This window comes from Manacus vitellinus, unplaced genomic scaffold (assembly GCF_001715985.3).
Source record: "Manacus vitellinus isolate BGI_N305 unplaced genomic scaffold, ASM171598v3 scaffold_1_pilon, whole genome shotgun sequence".
NCBI classification, from domain to species: Eukaryota; Metazoa; Chordata; class Aves; order Passeriformes; family Pipridae; genus Manacus; species Manacus vitellinus.
In genome coordinates, this window is record NW_021939396.1 from 33,201,641 (window position 1) to 33,224,429 (window position 22,789).

The 22,789-nt window shown below is 36.2% G+C and overlaps 1 protein-coding gene across 1 annotated transcript in view; it reads right to left on the reverse strand.

Annotated features, from left to right (window-relative positions):
* Window positions 1-1,221: 1,221 nt before the first annotated feature.
* Window positions 1,222-22,789, reverse strand: part of CUNH8orf34 (chromosome unknown C8orf34 homolog) — a 146,941-nt gene continuing 125,373 nt past the window's right edge. Inside the window, exons 11-14 of the mRNA XM_029959369.1 lie at window positions 18,570-19,063; window positions 13,290-13,383; window positions 4,713-4,721; window positions 1,222-3,416 (exon numbers count right to left, since the gene is read on the reverse strand). Of these exons, the coding sequence (XP_029815229.1) occupies window positions 3,322-3,416; window positions 4,713-4,721; window positions 13,290-13,383; window positions 18,570-19,063 (692 nt within the window). The 3' untranslated portion in view covers window positions 1,222-3,321. The remainder of the gene's footprint in view (window positions 3,417-4,712; window positions 4,722-13,289; window positions 13,384-18,569; window positions 19,064-22,789) is intronic.

Consider the following 22,789-nt stretch of genomic DNA (forward strand, 5'->3'; position numbering starts at 1 on the left):
CTTTAGAGGGAGTATTGCCAACCACAAGTGTTAAAAAATCATGAGATCACGTAAGAATTATGAGAACCAAACCAAAAGAAAATCACATGGGATTTTCCGTATGCTTTAGTGTAAAAATAAAGCCTTATTTTCCATGGTTTTATCCTCTACCATTCAGCTTAGAAAGTGTCACAGAAAAATACCATTGTTTTGGCCATTTCCAAAAGCAGTCAGCTCTCAGAAGCCCAAAGCTTCACAGTTTTTACAACTACGACCACACAATAGTCAAATCATCCTACCACATTTTGAGATACTTGCATATAATTAGCATTTGCTAAATTGTTCGTAACTGTAACGAGTGTTGATGGTACCCACTATATCTGCAACAGAAAAGCTTTTTTTTGTCTGAAGACAGGAGTAGGATTGATATTCTGTCTTCCTGAATAAAGCCTGTCTTGTATTTCTTCACATGTAATCCAAATATAGAACCAGACATGCCCCTAACCAAATATCTCTGCACTACTGAGCCAAAACTGTTTTCAAGTTCTTATACATGCAAGAACTTCTAGAATTAAGAGGTTGCCAAATTTCAATTTTTTCACTTGTGAGCAATCTTGGTTCTCCTGAAGTCAATGAGATTTTTCTCAGGGATTAAATATGGTCATGATTTCACCCAGTAATGACATGAAGCAGAAAGAATGGAGCTTAAGAGATGTTTAGTGAAGCAACTGAAAGAAGAAAAAAAGACAAACCTACTTTACATTTTTCAGTACTGACAAGGTAAAATATGAAAAGTGGGCTACTAAGGAAGAATAAAATCCATGAAGAAGAGATATTAGTTTCACAAGAATGCTCTTCGGAGCACAACTGACTAAATACTGCCCATCAATGATATGCCCTCTATGCAAATGAGTCTTTGAGTATATTGCAAATGCACACAGCATAGCAGATTTTCTTTACTAATGACAAATTAATGAAGCCCCTTCCTGAAAAGAACTTTCAGGGACTATTCTCATTGGATTTCAGTATTTCATTTCACGTATAGGAACTCTACACTGTGATGACACATATAGCAAGTACTTGTTCATCACAATGCTACCTTCCATTTTACTTGCTCATGACTAACATAGATGACACACCTTCTGTGTATTTAGCACGGTATGTTTGTGAGACAGCAAAAAAAATCACAATATCAAACACTCGTGACATAAAATTAATTTTTATTTCTTAAACAAACAGATTCTTTGTAATACTGTATTTTTTAACAGTTGCAAGCAACATATCATTCTGTCTAAGATACAGGAACCAAGCATACATAATTGAAGACAAAGAAAATTGAGAACACTCTTGACCGAATTAATAGGTAAATGAAATCAGTAAATGCAACTGCCACATCCCTTCATTTGATGTCTGTGAAAAAGCATCTTCTAAAGTTCCAAGCACACGACACACACCAATTAGGATATTTTAAACAGCAAATTTGTTTCAGTAATCCATACGGGTAACCAACAGTTTATAATATATGAAATTCCTTTAGGTGCTTTATTTTTGCATGCATGTGCCGTTTCTTATTGTTATGTTCCATTCTTTAACAGAGTATTTATTTGTTTTAGAGATCAAAGTGGATAAATTCAATACAAAGCTATGCGGCACGAGCAGCACCTGTTTCTGCTACTCACACACACGCCCACACCCTTTCACTCACTCCCCCTTCTGACCTCTCTCTGCAGGTGACTATGAGTGAACAGCTAGTTCTCTGTGAGACCTGAATGGGACATATATATTGGCAGATGCAGGCAAATATTTTATGTTTATTAATCTAAAAAAGAGTAAACATTACAAAAATATAAGGAGTAGAAAACCTTAGACAAGTTAAAATACATAAAATCTTTAGGCAAAGTTTATTTTGGTCAGGCAGAGTTTAGTTTATCAAATGGCAATCCAAAATAACTGGGGTATAAACTAAACAAAATATTATAGTAACTTTATAAAAACTAAAAGGTGACAGTTACCCTTCTTTCCTAAGGCCACAGTACCACAGTAAATACTCTGATTCAGAGCATTACAGCATCCACATATCAGAGAGCTTCTATACATGTACTGCTGACACTAGAAAAATAACTTTAATTAAAATCAATATGTATAAACTAAAGTAAATTTTCAGGTGTAGTTTTGATCATAATTTTGTTTTAATTAAACTGTTCTTCAATAATCCCACTGATTTCACAAACCTGTGAAATCAAACAGAAAAACACAGAAATTAGGGCTAAAATGTAATGTACACAAAAATAGGATAAAAGGGAAAATTAATCCTTCATTGTGTTCACATTTTGTAAAAGTTCTCCATTATGCTAAATTCACAGTTAAATAAGCAAGATGGATCAGTATGTTGATGGATCTCAATTCTTTTTTATTTCTAAAATATTCAGAAGTAAATAACAGCTTCTTTAGTTATATTATTTGTTCCAATTATTCAGTGTTTTGAAGGTTTTTTTTCTGCTGGTTCTTTTTCAATACCAATAATAGATTGCAAAAATAACCCTTCTTTTAAAAAGCATTGAACATAATATGCAACTGTGATGAATCAGATAAGCTGAGATAGCAATGTTTTAATTTCTGGTTATGTTCAGGTTGAAAAACTTCCCTGAAGCAAAATGGAAATTTAGCTTTTGCAAATATTTACATATGCATATTGAAATGGATTGTTTTGCAAATGTTGCTGACTGTAACACAACCTGCCCCCTCCTGTGTTTGTAAAAGATGAAATGCTGTAACTGGATCTATTGCATAAATTCAGTTACAGAATCAGGGTTATAAACTGGAAATAAACACCACAACTACATTTAATTACACAGCTGAATGCATAAAGGTCTGTATTTTACCTTCACCTTGCCTTTTTTTAACACTGAAGGGAATCAGGCACAGCAACTTCACATTTATTCACTCCTTTTGAACATATAAATATGCAAGCCCTCTTCAGGAGATTAAACAAACTTGGCAGGAAAAACCTATTCCCATTATCTCCAGCTAATTAAGTAAATACAATTGAAATAAATTTGACTTTGTCAGGTGACAAAGCCTGGACTTTATATGTGATATTGTACTCATATTCAACAAAAAAGGTACATACCATGAAAATCCCTGCAACAACAGCAACAATAACAAAACTAACAAGAAATAAAACCCAGGAAATCTTATGAACAGTTCTTATCCTTTATTAACTTGATACGATTTTTTGGAGCCATTTATACCTAGTGTTTAACAACTGTTTTCCTTGGAGGTGTTTCATTTAGCAGATATTCAAGCTCTGTCACAGTTTGATCTTTAAGTAACAAACTTGTCTTATGGTGGAGTAAAGATGTGCAAATATATGTAAGCCTGCTTCATTTGCAGATTCTTCTTGTGATTGTTACCCATAGAAAATCCAAGGACTGGCCCTCCTAACTGCAGAAGGAAATGGAATGCCAGCCAGAAAATATATTGCATGCTACCTCATATCCATTATGGAATTCTTGACTGAGAAAATATATTAGCAAGATCAAATCAACTTTCAGCTGTCATGAGACAGAAAAACACCAAAGGAGAGATGCAAGAGTTGAAGGGTAGCCTGAAGAGGTGATAGGATTCAGTGCACCCATCTCAGCTCCCCAGTAAGACAGATCTCTAGTTGTCCTCTGAGGTGCCTTTTTTCTCTCTTTACTTCAGAGAACAAACAGCTTGGGCTAGACTCTCTCAGTGTTATACAGCTGAAGGTAGGTGAGATGAGTCATACCCTGACATGCTGATTTCCCCAATGTAAAAGGAAATAACAGTAGTTTTAAAAGCACTTAATATAAGCCGGAAGCCACCACTGACTGACTGGGAGAAGACAACTTAAAAACTACAACCATTTTAAATTTAGTGAAATCACAACAGAAAGAAATACAGACAGATATTAGAACTGGGGATGAGACTCACGACACATTTTAGGAACATTAACTGGTGATTTTTCATAGCTCTCCTGTCAGTTATCACGTTTTATCATTCCACTTCAGAGATCAGGGAAATAAGACACAGAGAAAATAAGCTTTGCCCAGATCTTGCTGTAACACTCACACTGGCACTATGCATTGCCAAACATGATTTAAACAAAATGAACAGAAGTCACATATGAAGAATCAACCCTCCTCTCTTCTCCCTCTCCTTCCAATCTCCAAATTCATGGATTTTTCCCTCTGACAGGGTCAAGAACAGTCACAAAATCTTAACTTTTTCCATTACAGAACTTTTCTTACTTGAATTTGAAATCCTTCCTCTCATGATAAAGAGGAGTTTCTACACTTTTGACTTAGAATAAATCTTTGCCTTGTGAAACACGTTGACGTCAATAGGATGATAAGGAGCTTGGAGAATACTGGGCAAAATAGAGAAAACAGATTTCTTTCATAGATGCTTCACTTCCTGGTCATTTTTACACCCCAGAATTATAGTCAAGCATTCCATATTTTTTCTGTTTTCTGCCACAGTCTGGCTCTTCTGCTGCATCAGTCAGTTATGGGGCCAAAAGACTTTCAAGGCCTTATTTGATGCAAAAGGATGTACTCCCTGTTTGCTGTACCCTGGGTCTTGCACTTCATGGAGATATTTGCATTCAAACAAATTGAGTGAAAAGTATCAAAACCAAATCAAGTATTTAATTAAAGTTTCTTCATCAATATGCAATAAATTAGGCTGCATTCTCAATAAAAAGTTACATTTCTTTGCTATAATGGCAAGAAATTTCTTTGCTACAATGGTGAGCTGGTTAACTGCTTGTAAGTGATTAGACAGTAAAAGATTTAGTTTATTTATTCTACGAAATTCTTTAATATTAGAGAAGAGTTTTACTTTCCTAAAAGTTTATTATTTTTTATTATGTCCTTTAGACTGATCTTTTAACAGCACAATACTAAACAACTTGTCTTTCAACACATACACTATAATTTGTTTTTCAAATAAAAGCTTTTGTATCAATATTTAGAGCCTGTTGTTTCACTATACTGCCAGTGGAGTATTTTTATTGTGACATATGTAAATAAATATATATTTATATTCTTAGTTTTGAAAAAAATTCTAATAAAGCTTAGTACATTTTTTTTAGTGATGAGCAAGGATGATTGTTGAACTTCTATGTATATCTATCCAGAGTGGTTTACAGAAGACATAGAACTCTGTGGAATTTCAAAAAAGCTTAGAACTCCAGTTGCAAATGTTTTTTGAATTAAAAACACCAGAATATTTTAAAAGCAAAATATTTATCATTGCTATTACATCTGTTGAATTTTAATACAGATAAAATTAGCACAAACATATTTGTGCTTCGAAATCTACTGACTTCTACTACTATCTAGAGCACAGTAAAGTTTAACCGTATTTCACCAGTATCTTTGTTATGGTCAGTATTAATCCAAATTTTCATATCTCATATTTCCCAGGTGTATATTTTTGAATCACTAAGGACTGCCATTACTTTACCCAGAGGCACCCTGCCTTCTCAAATAATTGATTTTTATATCCCAGGGACTAAGTTATGATAATAAAAACAACTGGGTAGGGGGAGTTTTGCTGTTTAAAATCACTAAAATAAATCTTAGAATAAAAATCACAGAAATGCAGCCATCTAGCTTGACCTCCCATACACCTGTACAGAGCCCACAGAATCTTCCCCTGGATTATCTATAATTTGTCATTTAGAAAGCCCAATCACCTAGTTTTAATGGCTTCAAGATCATTGCCTCCCTTAACTTTTGCTTACAATGCTTAAGGCTCCTGGTTGCTAGGACAGAGGATTTAATTTCCTTCGTCACAGTTTGATGAGTTGAATCTTTTTTATTTAAATGTCTACCTACAGATACCAAGTCATCTCTGAGGTTCCTGGCTGAATGCCTTTATGTGAGGCAAACTCCTAACAAGGTTTCCCAAAGCCTGGGTAATTTTTAATCATCCTCTGAAATCTCTCAAGTAATTCCAATCTGTCTTAATGGCAAGACACCAAACCCAGAGTTTTTTACTGATATGATGTGGACTAATTACTTTGTTCCTTAGCTTTTTAAGTGTTCAAGAAATGAAATACCCTTCTTTGTGACAGCATTATGCTGAGAGCTCACACTGAGATGATCTTCTATGATCATCCTAAATCCATTAGGTCACTGCTTTCCAGGACAAAGCCCCATTATTCTGTAGCAGAGACAGATATGTTTCTCTGGTGCCAAATATATTTCATTTCCTTCAAATATACTTCATCTGGTTATAATAAAGTGCATTTTACTGGAATTTGGCCATTATATCAGGGGATTAATATCATTTAATAACTTCGACTTGTCCTTCCCAACAATTATCCAGACCTATCAGAACCTAATGAGCCCGATTCATCTACATCTTCCCATTAGAAACTCTAGTTTTTGATTCCTCATTGAGCCAGCTTTTAATTTACCTAATGTGTGCCCTGATAATTCTCTATGCCATTTTTTAAATTACAGTGTCATTTTTTATTACATTAAATGTCTTTAGGAGTCCAAATTTAGCATAAAAATGCAAGTTGTAGAAAAAGATATCTGTAGGTTTGGAAGTTGTACTGAAAAAGCTTTTTGCACTGAAACAGATTTTGAGAATTATTTTTTCCTCACTCCAATGGAAAATTCCCTCCTCCTCCCAAATATTTAGTCCAATGTGAACTTTTCCAAAATAAAACCAAAAGTTACTTAGTATAAATAAAGTGACATGTGCTAAAGCCTTAATAGTATAAGAAGATAATGGCAGTTTTGGATTTAAGCACATCCATTCAAAAAATAGGAAACTTAAGTCTAATTCCAACTTTCCCTAGCCTTTCCAACAGCCATTTGACTTCTGGTAGAAATAATGTCAATCTCTACTCTTGTTTCACTATCTACAAATAATTAAATCCAAGCAGGCAGGTTTCCATGCTAGAAGATTGGTTTTGTTTATTTTCAGACTCAAAGAGCAGTTATACGAAATGTTGCAGCTTCAGCCATGGGTGTTAGAAGACATCCAGCCAAGAACATCCAATAGGATAAATTCTGTTTACAGGAGCACAATCCCTTCTGCTATCCCATTTCTGAAGAACACATAGAACTGTCTCAAGCTAAATACCTAGCCAAGCCACTGGCAGGCAGAATGAGAGGCAACGTATCTTCTTTAACATACATAAGTACACGCTGAAGAAATTTGCAAAATAACTCATATTCCAAGTAGACAAAAGCTTTATGACACTCTTGGAAAGGGTAAGTGGAATGGCAAGATATGACTTTTTTTACTCCAGTTTGTATTACCACTCTTGAAATACTAAATGAAAGAAAGATACCAATACATTTCTTCAGAAGATTCTTGAATCTGGAATTAAAGTCTCCCAGAAATTCACTTTTGGGAAAGATTCCCTTCTGGACAAAAAAAGTGAATTTATTATTCACTGAGAAAAAATTCCAAACACAACAATTATGTTCTTAGTAACCAGACACATAATTGACTAATATGTTTGAGCTATGCCTCATAACTACCTTACTCCCCAGAGAAACCACATCTAGCATTATCCTAAACTCAAACCCACTGCAAGAGATGTTTCTAGTACAGCTATATTCCATCAGAGCAGAACACAAATATAAATAGCTGAATTTGACTGACAGAAATGGAATGGAATGTCATAAAGTTGGCAATCAAGTTGCTACTCTACGCCTGATTCTCTCATTGTTACTCATACTGCATATCACCTGATTCTAGCAAAAGCAAACTTTCACAGCAAAAACATACTACAGCAGTAAAGTCCTTGTTATTATTAACTCCAATTAAGCATTTTTCCAAATCTTAGGAACACTTACTTTCATAATTAAGAAAAACTGACTGTTAAGGTATGTGGATTTTCTCAGTGTAAGGAATTCACCCATGGACAAATACTGCATGGTTTGGAAATTTACTGGAACACAGTCTGAATTTCTTCATTCTGCAAAAAAACCCTGTCTTTCTGCTAGGTGGACATTTGTGCAGAATGGGAAAGTGAATGTTTTATTCGATACCTGTTGAAGTCATCAGCAGAGTGTCTTTGACTGCGGAGTTTCAAGACCAGTGCAGAATGAATGAAGTGGAAATCACACTTTTTCCCAACAATCCGTTGATTTATCAGCAGTAGATTTTTCACTGTGAACCTTAGAAAAGAATTTGCTGATGTATAGCCACAAAACATTTAAATTTATGCTGGCGAGGGTTCAAGCCTTGTCCCAGATCAGCTGAGCTGGAAATGAGCATCTAGTGCTCCTGTTGGCAAGTTGAAATTGGAGTGAAGTGGTAGTAGCCACATGACTTTGTGTGCCATTGACCACAGAAAATGACATGCTTTAAGTGGATTATCACAAAGGAATGTTATATACACATGCAATTTTTAAGGTCCCTTCCAACCTTTAACATTCTATGATTATATATATATTTAATATGGATTAACTGAGTAGCAAGTTTTTCAAGAATCTGAGTTATTCACCTATCACGTACATCTGCTCAATGGACTGACTGGAGGGAGGGATACTTTACATCCAAGGCTGTGGGACCTGGGGAAATCTGCTGTGTGGTAACTTCTTGAGTTAGGCACCCAAGAAAGTAGACTTATGCTTTTGGGCAGCAAACCCTTGCCAAGACTACAGATAGTAGGTCAAATTACACCAAAAGACTGTCTTTGTCTTTTCAAGGTTCTTGGAAGCTAGTGATGCTTTAAAAATTTCCAACCAGCAATATTTGTAGGACTTGTTTTAAAGGGAAATACAAGTTGACTCTTGACAGTCTCCAGAAAGGCCAAATTTCTTCTCATAGAAGTTGGCTAAGACATGCTCTGGTGGTTGTAGATGCAGCTCTTCTGTTTCTGTGCATCAGTATCCCACAGAGAAGAAAATTATTTTTGCCAACTCCAAGAACTTTCATCAAACTGAAGGACTGTGCAAGTGGTAAATATTTTCTCCTGATCTCTCCTTTTTCCAAGAAAAATCTGTATGCATTCTTTGAAACCTCTTTGAAGAGAATCAGCACACAAGCAAATTACTGCAGATAGTAATGGGAAACCGTCTTCAGAACAACAGCTGAGGAAGAACACATGTGAGGCTCTGTCTACAGAAATTTTTAGTGACTCTAAAAAACAACCACAAGTCCTTGATTTTGGATCATATTGTCTTGGTGATTTTCACCTCTCTTTGCTAAGTGTTTAGAGAGTTTCAAAGGAGAACACATTTAGCAAGAAGAGACTTAGTCACTAAATTATAATAGCTCTTAAAAGCATGTGTTAGTTCCTATCTTTCAATAAAAAAAATTACATTAACAGAGAAAATAATTATACATTTATCTCTTTCTCTGACTTATGACCACAAACTTAATTAAGTGCATAAAGAGGAAAAGGGGAGAGTATGCTAAAAAAATCAATAATGCTTCTTGAAAATGTTTTCCTTTCCTTCTTTAGCATAACAAATCTTTTTAAGATGGAATAATTTATTCTCTTTTATATGTGTACCTATCTGATTTCAAATTTTGTTATAATGGTATGCAGGTTTAAAAATTATAGACTTTCAGTTATCACTGGATCTTGCTGATAACGATAAATATTTAAAATGTTGTCAAAGAGCCTGGAGGATTTAAAATGTAAAGTCTGATTTACGAGAACTGAGAACGTAGATCTCATTTCCATAAGACAAGATATGCACTGTTGTATCTGTTTTGCAAATGATGTTTGTCGGGACATGTTGAGATGCCAAAGTGACCCAGTTCTGCTCAGTTATCACTTGCTTTGGAAATAGCCTCTCTAAACTCTTACATCTGAATACATTTGAAACTGTTCCCCCCTCATTTTTCATTCTTTTTCTTGTAGAACACTAACCAGAAGGTATTAATTTATAAGAACTCAAGGTGACCCAAACAGCTTTTCTTTTTGACTTGTTAGTTTTTCCACTACCAAAAACTAGTTTTACACCTGGCTGCTATTATCTCAAAGTAATCAAAGAATGTGATAAATAATAACTGCATCTAATTTATTAAAAGCTGAGTCAAAGAACAGGTGTTGCTATTGTAAAGATTAATTTTGCAGCTCTTCTGCTCGAACTCACAAATTATGAACTCCTGGGCCCTTTCAACACTAAATCACACACACAACATTCACACAGATTTATTACTTTAGGGTGAAAAATTATGTGTAATCTTGCCAGCTGCTCTACCTACAAGCACTGGCATCACCAAGTACATCAAGCCCCTTACTGACTCCACTTTACAACCAGGAATTTGCAGCCTCTCCTTTGTCAGTGGTGTCAGTTCTGCACTTTCTTGCCCACGACACTAGCACATAATCTCAAATGGGGATGATAACACAGTTATTTTTAATAACAGTCATCACTATTAGATTTCAGATACAGAAAGTATTACTTTGATAAAGGATTTTTGTTCTATTCCTTTAGTTATATTAGTAGGAACAGTGACCTCCTATAGAGGGTGCATGAGCTAATTACACTGCAGTTAACTGGAGTCAACAGAGGTTCACAAAAGGAAAGTCCTGTTCAACTAATTTGATATCCTTCTATGAAAAGGTCACCCACCCAGTGGATGAATGAAAGTTGGTGGATGCAGTTTTTCTGGATTTTAGTAAGGCTTCTGACACTGTCCCTCACAGCATCCTTCCAGACAACTTGTCCAGATGTGGGATGAGGGGGTTCATGGTGTGCTGGGTGAAGAACTGGCTGAAGGGCAGAGCTCAAAGGGTTGTAGTGAATGGGGCTACATCTGGCTGGTGACTGGTCACCAGAGGTGTTCCTCAGGGCTCAATTTTAGGGCCAGTTCTGTTCAATACATTTATCAACAACCTGCAGGCAGGAGTTGAATGCACCATTACCAAGTTTGCTGATGATACCAAACTGGGAGGTGCTGCTGACTCTCTTGAGGGACAAGAGGCCTTGCAGAGGGATCTAGATAGATTGGAGCATTGGGCAGTGATTAATAGCATGGAATTTAACAAGATGAAATACCATATTCTGCACCTGGGACAGACTAATGGCAGGCACAAGTATAAACTGGGAAAGGAGTGGCTGGAGAGCGTCCCTGCAGAAAGGGATCTGGGGATGCTGGTCAGCAGCAGGCTCGGTAGGAGTTGGCAGTGTGTCCTGAAGCCAAGAGGGCAAACCCCGTCCTGGAGTCCATCAAACACAGCGTCACGAGCTGCTCAAAAGAGGTGATTATCCTGCTGTGTTCAGTATTGCTGCAGCCTCACCTGAAATACTGTGTGCAGTTCTGGGCCCCACAATTTAAGATGTGAAGGTCCTTGAATGTTTCCAGAGGGCAACAAAGCTGGAGAAAGGGCTGGAAGGAATTACCTATGAGGTGTGGCTAAGGACTTTGGGCTTGTTTAGTCTGGAGAAAAGGAGGCTCAGGGGTGACCTCATTGCTCTTCACAGCTTCCTGAAAAGAGGAAGTGGAGAGGGAGGTGCTAATCTCTTCCTGCTATCCAGTGACAGAACACATGGCAATGGCTCAAAACTCTGCCAGGGGAGGTTCAGATTGAACATTAGGAAGCATTTATTTACTGGGAGGGTGGTGAAACACTAAAAAGGGCTTCCTAGGGAGGTGGTCAATACCCGAAGTCTGTCACTGTTCATTCAAGAGGCATTTGGATCATGTCCTTAACTGCATTCTTTAACTTCTGGTTAGAAACTATAGCTTACCTTCTTTCCCTTCTCTCTTCTCAGTGCCATCAGATCCAGCAAAAACAATTGTTATTAGTTAGGCAACTATCATCTCTAATGATTTGATTGTGGGACTGAAACTTTTATCTATAATTTACCACTTTGTTACACTGGGCAGTGACAATGACCTACCAGGATTCTTGGAATATGATAGTGCAGGATGTTGGGTGCTCAGAAGTCCTCACATTCACGCAATTCAAGTATAGGAGCTATAAAAGAACCATGTTGTGTATCTGATATGTCCTGAAGCATCAGTCTCCCTGATCACATAATTGGCACCAGTTTGTGTGTGCACAGTCAGTCCTACCAATGTTTGTGGGATTGTAAATTCATTACAGAAAATACCAAGGAAAAATTGCATGAACAGAAAAGGCAGGTTCCAGAGTCTACCTTGGGCCACCTAAGGTGAGCTTCAGCCCAAAGATAACTGAAAGGCTCAGTTGCAAGTCAAACTGGACTTACTGGCTTTGGACTAAAATCAGCTGGACACACAGAGCCTCATTTTAACACTGTGTATTCAAGAAACCTGGGACATGCTCTTCAGTATCCCATTGTGTAAATCCAAATTTCCCAGTCAAACTCTGGGCTATGTATGAATCTGTGAAACTGATATACGAGTATATATTATATATAGTATATATTTTTAAAGTGGCATAATTTAAAAATACATTCTGCTTATCTGGCATGATTATTATTAATCATTAATCCCTTACAGAACTATTCCATTCTGTGAAGAATTTGTCTTTTTCATATGTTAACTATCATGTTTAAACCAGTTTTAGTTGAATGTATTGAGTTTTCTAAACATGCTGATTAAATCATATGTTCTTTTCAAGTATATCACCTAAAATATGTTAGGAAACAGTTTGCATATTCACCTTTGCAGATCACAAAACTACTGTGAATTAAAATAGAATATGTGAAACAGTTAATGTTTTCAGTAAGATTATTTACAAGTACCTTGTAGGCAGAGAGAACTTGCCACAGTTTGAACATATTGCACTTTATAGCCTGTTACTTGTTGTTACTTGTTCCGTCATTTAGGTTGTGATCCTGCTGACCTTCACTTGCATGATCAGGCAAATGCTTAAAGAGTGTAAGATATTAAGGATTACTTGTATGATTAAGAACTTTTCTTTTTTCTATACAGATGAATTAAAAAGAATACAAGTAAAATAGAGATAATGGAGTTACAGGCCTAAGGAGGGAGGCTCTACTTTTCAGAGCAGAGGGGTTTTACATTGTTTCTTTAAGCTGGTGAATATATATTTATTAAACAGAGTATCTATTTCAACTTCATGTTACTTCTGGAACAGCTACTTTAACACATCAGGAGAAATTGTTTCACTTAGCTTAAGTAAACTGTGGTCTGTGATCATTTTGTCATTTTTCGGTGACTATAGGAAAGCTTTGGTAAATCAATCCTATAAAGTTCAGCCCTAAGACAAATGAACAACTGGCACTTATGAGAAAAATTGCTCTGAGCAGGCACGACATCTCCACAGCATTTGAAGATATGGAAAAGAGAAGTTAAGTCTGAGGGGTTTTTACATACTATCTGATTCTAACAAATATACTTACATTTGTCTTGGTCAGCTTCCACTCCTTCACTTTCTGTGTCACTCAGCAATATCCAAGGTTGATTAGCAAGTTGAAGCTGTAGTAAGAATGCATCCTGCCACAAACAGATTTTAGATAAAATGACAAACAACTATTCTAAATGCAGACTGTAGCAAATATTCTAGCCTCAATTAACTGGAGAGGAGAAAGCCTTTTATTAAAAAAAACCCTTGCTATGAAATAAAACCTGAATATAGAGGATATGCAGGCTCCTTAGCAATTATAGCATTTAATTACTATTTGAGGGGTGAAGAAGGGGTTTCTTTAGCTATCTATCTGCTATAGACCCCGATATGACAGATATATACATACTCTCCTTGGAAATGTAGTGACACAGAACAAAACTGGAGATATTCCATCTGTCCCTGCAGTCTTTGGACTGCATAGACACTTCAAACATGATTTGCTTAAGAGAAGTTTTGATTTGTTGAAACTTTCACTGATTCTAATTTAATAAGAACAAGAACCTGAAACTTGATGGTTTTATTGGAGAATAAGTAAACTTAGGAAGGAAAAACACTATGGAAACCCTTGTCTCCAAGATACCATAAAACATCAAAATACAAATGTTTTACACAGTTAAAAAAGCCAGCTGAATATATGATTTTTAAAATGTTTTAAAATTGTCTCCTTTTTAATATAATGTATATATGTATATATATAAAAATATTTTTCCATGCACACACATACACATATGTATGTGAGCATGTACACATACAGACACACAAAACACTCTGACACATTCCTTTGCACTATTCAAGGGAAGATGAGACTGGAATGCACATTTTTATTTGAAAAAGCAGTTCAAACATGCAAGTCTAGTCTCTAAAAGAAAACTTAAAACACTGGCCAGATATCATAAAATTACTGGCCAGATTTTTATAAGTTCTTGAAAAAAATGGGGGGTAATAGCCCTATATTCTCTTACATCAGCTGAGAACCAGAATCTACATACTTAAATAGTACTACAGAATAAATTTTATTCTTAGGCTATCTGATTTAAAAACAGAAACCAGGCTTGTTCAAATCAGTTTGTGGAGACTGAAGACAGTTCAATCAAGATCTAACTCACTGGGAGTAAATTATTAATTCTGTTAGCAATCTGTTAAAAAATTCCACAAAGGCTGCTGCCATGGCCCAACAGTAAGCTCAGGCGGGAGGTCCAGGCCTTACTCATGTATTGTCATTTCAGATGTGCTGTGTTCAAGAAGGTTGCTGACTACAGCACTGAACTTGTTTTGTTTCATGGAACAGGATTCTTGCAGTAGGGGAAGTGGTGCTCACACTCATCTGCATAGTTTTTAATCTTCCAAAAACACAGAGCAAGGACCTGAGCCGGGCAGCAGAACAGAATGAAAGTATCTGACCAAAAAGAGAGTCTTCATCACAAGGTATGATCTATATTCCACTAAGTAGGAGTAAAAATTTTGTGAATCAATGCTATGTTCAAATAAGGTGAAAATTCCTTCTCTTAACAATGACAGACCAATAAAGATTGCTGAATACAATTTTAAGTTATCTGAATAAATAAAATGATTGTAAAATTCCAAGTGTTCAGCAAATGAAATGGCAACCAAGGGAATCAGTAGTATTTTCATCTCAACAGCTATTGATAATATCACAGAATTGTGTCATTTTAATGGAATCCATCCTAAAGAGATAAGCAGGATTCAACATTCCTTTGCCAATTTATACAAAACACCAAAGGATTAAGTATATGCATAAAACTATCTCTGCCAAAGGATTTGGAACTCTGATTTATTAGCTTTATAGAGATAATAAAACTATTTCTCTAGGTAGCATTTGTTTCCTATAATTCAATTCAGCCTTGAACAGAGTTGATAATAAAACACACCTGCTAGAAGTTAGTAATACTGTGTGTGCCAGGAGGCAGAAACTTGTCCACAAAATCTCAGATCATTATAAGTCTTTAAGCACTAAAAAAGCCCAAAACTTTCTTAACAGCTGATATGTTAAGTACTTGCCAAATTATTTAAGATTTGTGCTATAACAAGATTAAACCACCCACGCTGCAGCATGAACTTTACTAAAACTTAAGAACTTTGAACTGTATTAGTAATATTTTTCTATTTTAGACTTGTTATATTACTCTGAAACACATTACAATCTAGAATACATAAGGCATTGAGAGATACGCTAAAATTCCTGACAAACAAACAAATAAATAAACAATTCAAGTTCCTTATGGTAAAACATGTTCTGGGTGTCCAACAATCACTTCCTTTCAACTGACTTATTCTCGTAAATATGCATCAATGTTGTACTGGTTAATTCCATTAACATCACCTAAGAGTAAGGAAGCAGAATTATTTGCAATATCTTATCATAGCTTCTTCTGTAGGATTGGCGATATAACCAAAGTGTATTTACACCTAGTAGAAATACCCAGTTGACACCGTAAGGCTAAGAAGAATAAAAGCAATTTCCCTTCTTTTATTTTACCGGTTTTATACAGGTAGAGGATACAAAACCTACAATGAAAGTCGCAAAATAAATTACAGCATCAGCCTTGAGTTTTATATATTTGTGATCTGTAGAAGTACAAAGACAGAACTCTTCTTTTTCTCTTCTCCCAGGCCACCACTGCCTTTTTAAAATACGTCTGCATGGTCAGAGAGAAGCTGTGACACAAGAAAATGAAATCACATGGTCAAAAATAGGAGAAAACCTCTAACATGGCAAAAAGTGTCACCAGACAGGGATATTTCCTGGGTATGTTCTGTCTAAATCCACTCCTCTAAGTGACCAGGAACTTCAGTGGGCAAAGACAGCTTAAAAGAGCTCACAAAGCTTCTAGCATAACACTCCAAAGAAGAGGTTAGGAGTGGCAGATTGGCCAGACCTCCATCATCTACTTCCTGATATCCAAGGGTCTTTACAACATGGCAGAGGCAGGTCTTCAGTATGAACGTGTCATATTAGCAGTTTTCCATTTGGAAGCAGAGCTAGTCCCAAGTTGAGTTTCCATTATGTCAAAGGTCACTCGTGCGTGTCAGGAAAGGATAAATAGGGTTTGAGCTGGCTCACTAGCAGCCAAGGTACTATTGTACCCAGGGAGCAAAGAGAAAGAACAGAATTTGTCACTTCTAGAAGGAATTATAACAGAGGATAAAAACTGACATAGAAATGCTGAGATTTAACATCAGCTTTAAAGTGGGATTGCTGGCTGAAGCTGGACGTGCTATTCTAAATGGAAAACAGGGTAATAATAACGCTCACTTCCTGAAGTTCTTGAGACACATATATACATATATATGAAAAGTATAACAGGACACTTATTATAAGAGCTATAAGCAAATAGAAGTAATAAGACACAGCAAATGAAATGTGACTCTTGGTTCTTATTAGTATAACTACAGAAAGGCTGTGGAAGAAAGCATTTTTAATTCCCTGCCTTGTTACAGGAAAGATGAGAAGTGATGGACAGACAATGTTCCTCAGCAGAGATGCAGTGCTCATTACATACATATATTTTCAGGAGTATATACAAGAATTCTAGTTGGTATCTCATGACTATGTATCACTAAAGAACAAGGTTGCTTAAAAAGAAAGAAAAAGAGGAGTGAAGAATTTAGTGGGAGATAATTAAACCCGTCATGTCTTCTGAACATTTTTAGTTAAAAAGTATTTTTAATTCTCATTTTCTGGTTTGTGAGAAAATTCTAACACAGAAACACATCACATACCTCAAAACAGAAGACAGAGGGATTTTTTTTCTGTCAAAAAATAAACGTGTTACAATTACTTATATTTTTTCCATGGAAAACTTATGGTTTCAAAATATATCAGTTGGCAGTGAAGACACTTTCAACAGAACTGTAGTCACCTTCAGTCATCATGTCTTCATGTCCTTAAGTTAGATATTCAATTCTACGTGAAGAAGTAGCTCGAGTGATGGGATTAGTGCGCTGCCATTCAAACACCAAAATAATGAGGATTTTTTTCACCATCAAATTTAAGTAAGATTCCCTCCCCAAATTCTTTAGTTTTGGATTAATCTGTGCCTTATTTCCTTTCTCTCACAACAAATAATGAAGGCCATATAATTAACTGCAGGATTACATTAAGTATCAAACCTCTAACTTTCCTACAAGCATCTCTAAGCAACATTATTATGAACAACATTTTAAATTTTCCTTAGAAGTCATTAGACTAATAATACATTGTGTCAAATGTCACATCCAACAGATTATTAAAACAGATAATACTTCACAGAAACAATTATCTAAAGGTATGATATTATTTTCGGACTTTGAAAAAAGGTCTCCAGGCTTTGACAAATGGGTTACAAAGAGGTTGATAATAATGGTGGAATCCAACATATCCCACCATTTAAAAATTACCAATCTAGACATATAGTTCCTTCTCAAGTCAGTATAGAAGGACCAGCATATCCTGAGAAAAGACTCACCTTTGTAAGGCATGTATCTGAGATAGACAGCAGGGCTATTTTTTCACAGGTGCTTTTATTTCCACTGCCTACACACTGAAGTTATCTTTAAGGCAGCTAAGGTTAGCAGAGGAGAATCCTACTCAGAATTTACAAGGTACTTTAATTTTTTGTTCTGTTCTGTATTAAACAAAGATTAATCCTGTAAAAGCAAATAATATAGAATGGAAGTTTTTATACTGTAAATCAGCAGTTAATGCACATAGTACTAGACAATGATTCAAGAATATTAGACATTTTCTCTTGCAATTCAGTTTGGTGCTTTGGAAAAATTTGTCCATTGAGAGATGCCTAACTAATCATTCCAATGGGCCCAAAAAATGAAATAAAAATTAGACCAAGAAAATATCATGCACTGCCAGTGTGGCAGGAAAAAGATACCCTGGAACATAAAGATAAGATAAAGTTGTGTTTAATATTCCAGAGGTATGCAGATAAAGTTGTGTTTAATATTCCAGAGGTACACACCTCTTAGAAACTGTAAGGCTAACAAAACTGGTATGCATCATACAGGCAAAACCCTACACAGCTCATGGTAAATTTGGGGAGCACAAGTGTTTCAGTATGATTTCTCTAATAATACTGACATTCTCTAATCTGTACCTCTCAAAGCTGAGCAGTATTTCCTTGCTAATTTTCTCATCATTATATTTCAAGTTCTTTTCAGCACAGTAGGTTACATTAGGTATACCGATGTTATTTTGAACATAAAATGCAATCTCATATTCATGCTATTAAACATAGCCAAGACATTAAATTGAAAATCTTACTTCTGATAAACTGTTTCTCTGAGTAGTGACAGTTCCAACAACGTCTCCACTCACTTGCACAGAGAGCCCTGAAGCAGCACTGAGGGTCCTCCCGATTTGGCTCTTAGATGTCAAAGATCTGCTTCTTTGTATACTAATGATGCTTTCCCTATTTCCTTGGTTGCTAGGGACAAGAGGCCGTGACAACAAGCTATTTGGAGTCACAGGTCTGCTCCCTGGAGTTGATGGCCTGTTGGTTTTTGCACCAGGTGTGGATGGTCTACTGTTTGCAACACTGGAGACCTGTGTTCTGCTGTTGGTGGGCAGTGGTGGTGATTTGTTTCCTTGGAGCTGAATGTTCTTCCCTGTCGGAGTTGGCAACTGAGGCCTTGGGGTTTGGCCCTGTGAAGCTTGAAGATTGCTTTGATTGTCAGATGTAACTACACTGTGATGCTGGACACCAGGGCTTCTTGAGAGCCTTGCTTCTTCCCATAATGCTAGGTCCTTCTCAATGTCTATGCACAGACACACAAACAAAACAGAAAGAAAAGAAACTCACTGTCTACTCCTCTCTAGTTTAAAACCCTTAATGATTTTCTCCAACATAAGTGACAATCTGAAGCTGTGAGGAGAAAAGCTATTCATGTTTAAAATAAAAGGCATCAGAATTAACAGTTCACATGTTTTTGGCAAGTACTTTCCTAAAGTTTATTTACTGCAGACACAGCTATCCCGCAGAATTGAAACATTACCACTTCACTGAACATCAATACAACCTATAAAAATCCCTCTTGTTTCATCAAAGTTATCTCTCTATGCCTTTTGCCAAGATTAGTATCAAGTCAAGATGGGAACCGTGACATAAACTTGCCATCCTCACCTGAAGTAAAGTGCAATCCAAAACTGGTTCAAGGCAAAACTTTAGCTTCTGGCCTTGCTGTCTACTGCCCAACCAAAACTCTGGGGGAAATAACCCTTGAGCTTTTGCTCATCTGGATCTGTGATCCTGTTTGAACCTGAATTTTGTGTTCTGGCCTACTGTCAATGGCACAGCATGTGATGGTGTCACCAACATCTAGAATCCAAGGAGAAAAGGTGACTGCCATTTGGTGGTCCAATCCCTACCTCTCACACAGCTATAAAATATGAGATCTTATTTAAAACCACAACAGATCAGGGGTGGTGATGAAAAGTGTTTCCTGAATTAATTTAAATAATATTAATGCTTCTAATGAATTAAATAATATATATCCACCAAAGTCTCAGCCTGTCTTTGCAGGCGAGATGCTCCAACCTTCTGATCATCTTCGTGGCCCTTCTCTGGACCCACACAAAGAGGTCCCCATTCTTCTTATGTTGGGGGCCCCCGAGTTCAATGCAACACTCCAGGTAGGGCCTCACAAAGGTGGAGGAGAGGTGGAGAATCACCTCCCTTGACCTGCTGGCCACTCCTACTTTGGTGCAGAACTTGTAAGATGCCTGTCAAAAATTCAGGGGCAAATAAGTGATATTGTGGACTACTTGATTTAAACCAAATGAAGAATGTGTTCTTTTAAAGATTCAGCTTAGCTTATTTCTTTGCAAAATTACAGACCTCTAACTTCCCTGTGAAGATTCAGGGAAGAGATTACCTGAATATTGAATGATCTAATAAGAGTTAAATAAACATAATATTCTAGGTCACATTTCCTTAATTTCATGTAGCAATCAAGCCTGCAGATAAACCAATTATTATAATCATTTCTCTATATATAATTAACATGTTTCTATAGCATAATTATTCAGTTTTATTTACACATCCTCTGTTTGATTTTGCTTTAATATAAGCCTTTCAACCAGAAAGAAAAAAAAAATCACACATCTCCAGCTTTATGGTATTATCAGATCCATATTAAATAACAGAATTGAATTATAACTTAGAATTTTTTTAAATCCTTGTTGATATCATTTAAAGGGAAATAAAATACAGGCAACAGAGCAACACAAAGTCATTTTGTTTTCATTAAAAATATGGCAGAATAAGGATATCATTCATATCCACTTGAAAACTGTTTATTATTTAACAGTTCTTCTTGTGATAAAATATATTCCAGAAGTATCCAAAGACCACAGAATCAGTGTAACAAACCAAACTGGTAAGATACTGGAATCAACTACCAAAAAAAATATTCTCCACTTGCATGTGATATAAAGTAGCCACAGTAACATAAGAGACTGGATCTTAGACAAAAAAGTTAAGAGCCATAGGCAGAGAAGGAAAAGAAAACTGATTGCTTCAACATCTGATTCTGTAAAAATGCTGTTTTCAAATATCAAGGTACTGAGGCAGTTGCTGGCAATCAGTATTAGTCCCTAATTTAGGCACAGGCACCAAAGTATGCCTTATGTTAGGAGTGAGTTTTATCCAGCACATAGTCCATAAGGGAAAAACAGGCCCCTTAAGAAGGTATATCTGAGACGGGACCATATTTCATCATTATGCAGGTAATCCAAGTCATAACTCAGGCACTGAAATGACTGCCTAGATAAGCAATCATTTCATAGAATTAATGGGTTCCAGTGCGCTTGGTAAGAGAAGTGAAACAAGGAGACTTGCTGATATCACAGACATCTGAACTCTTGCAAATGTGTAAGACAAATAAGGCTAAGCAAAACTGCAGTATTATTATCTGAGGTACTCCAAACTGATTCTTCATGGAAATCATGTTATGCTTGTGTGTGAGGGGAATAATTTTCTCAAGCAGCACTGGTGTTATAATAGACATGAATTATTAGGAATACAATAGCCCAGTGTCTAATAATTGGGCTATTTTCAAGTGAAGTTCTCAGCCAGACAAAAATTACTGAATGGTAGAATAACTGATCCTCATGTTACAGCATTACTGAAATAACAGGCCCAAAATCAAATAACAGGAATAGCACTGATGTGAGAGAGAAGACCTTGTAGGTCACACAACAGCAGACTGAATCTCAGAGCCTTCGTGAATGTAGCAAGTTATTTTACAATCAATTAAGTATTTAAAATTCCATATTTTATTGAATATTGTAGTTATTACTGTCAGCTTTGCCAAGGGATATCTAAAGGAACTCCATGTTTCACAGCATACTGCATACAAGAATAGTTTGTATGACCATGGAAGTGAGACTAGTTAGGATGTAAACTGAAGTAGGGAGATCTTTACCTGACCCCTTCCGGAGTGATAACTACAGCAACATAAGGGAAGACAAGTGCTACCTCAGTAGCAGAGGCCCCTGGAATATTCAGGTCCCTGCTACGATACAGAAACCTGATGACCACAGATTGGTTTGCTGGTCTCCTGGTTCCCACTAGATGTTCCTGACAGTTTCAGCTTAGAGAGATGACTCATGGATTTTTCAGTCTAGTTTGGCAGTGGCTGCAGCTCTAATAGATGTAGGCTTTTTGAACCTGCCAAAAAAATCTGAATGACAGCATCTCTGTTGTCAGACACAAAAACCACCTAAAAAAGCTTCATTTTTATATATCATTATTTTTAGTTCTTGCCCCATTATGAGCCAAACCTTTTTCTAAAGAGCTTCCCTCACTGTGCTTACAGCTTTGTCTTATGCCTTGACTTCAGCTGTAACAGCCCCTAGGCAGAAGAAGTACAAGAGCTGTATCTCTTTCAAAAGAAGATACAGCTCCTAAGCCTTTCACACAGTGTTATTAGCAAGATACATATACAAAGTCTTTCAGAAAATCACACTGAAAGTGTAAAGTTCTCTGACTCACTCTCTGAATGTCTTGAAAGAGGGATCAGATAGATTTCATTTCTACCTTCATTTTACATATACATTCTTTATATACCAGTTCAGCATTACTTTCACCACATGACAAATAGCATGCATTACATAGGACTATCATGCTATAGGTCTATGTAATACATTATAATGAAAGCTGAAGATAGAAAATATTGATTACAAAGAGGAATAAATTGCAAGTTACCTTTTAGGATATCCCTCATTAACCTTCATAAAGCTCTAAAACATATTTTTTGCTGAAAAAAACACACTTTTTTGTTTGACTTTTCAGAAATGGTTACCCCCTCAAAGATGTTGCAGATGTTCCACAGCACACAAATTAACAGACTTCACTCAACCAGAAGTCTCATGAACAAGGTGAGTTTTTCCTGCAAAGCAATCTATTCTCAAGCAAAATGTTCACTGCAGCCTGTTTTTAAAGACTGCTTAACAGAAGATAAAGCATGGTACCTCCTTACTGC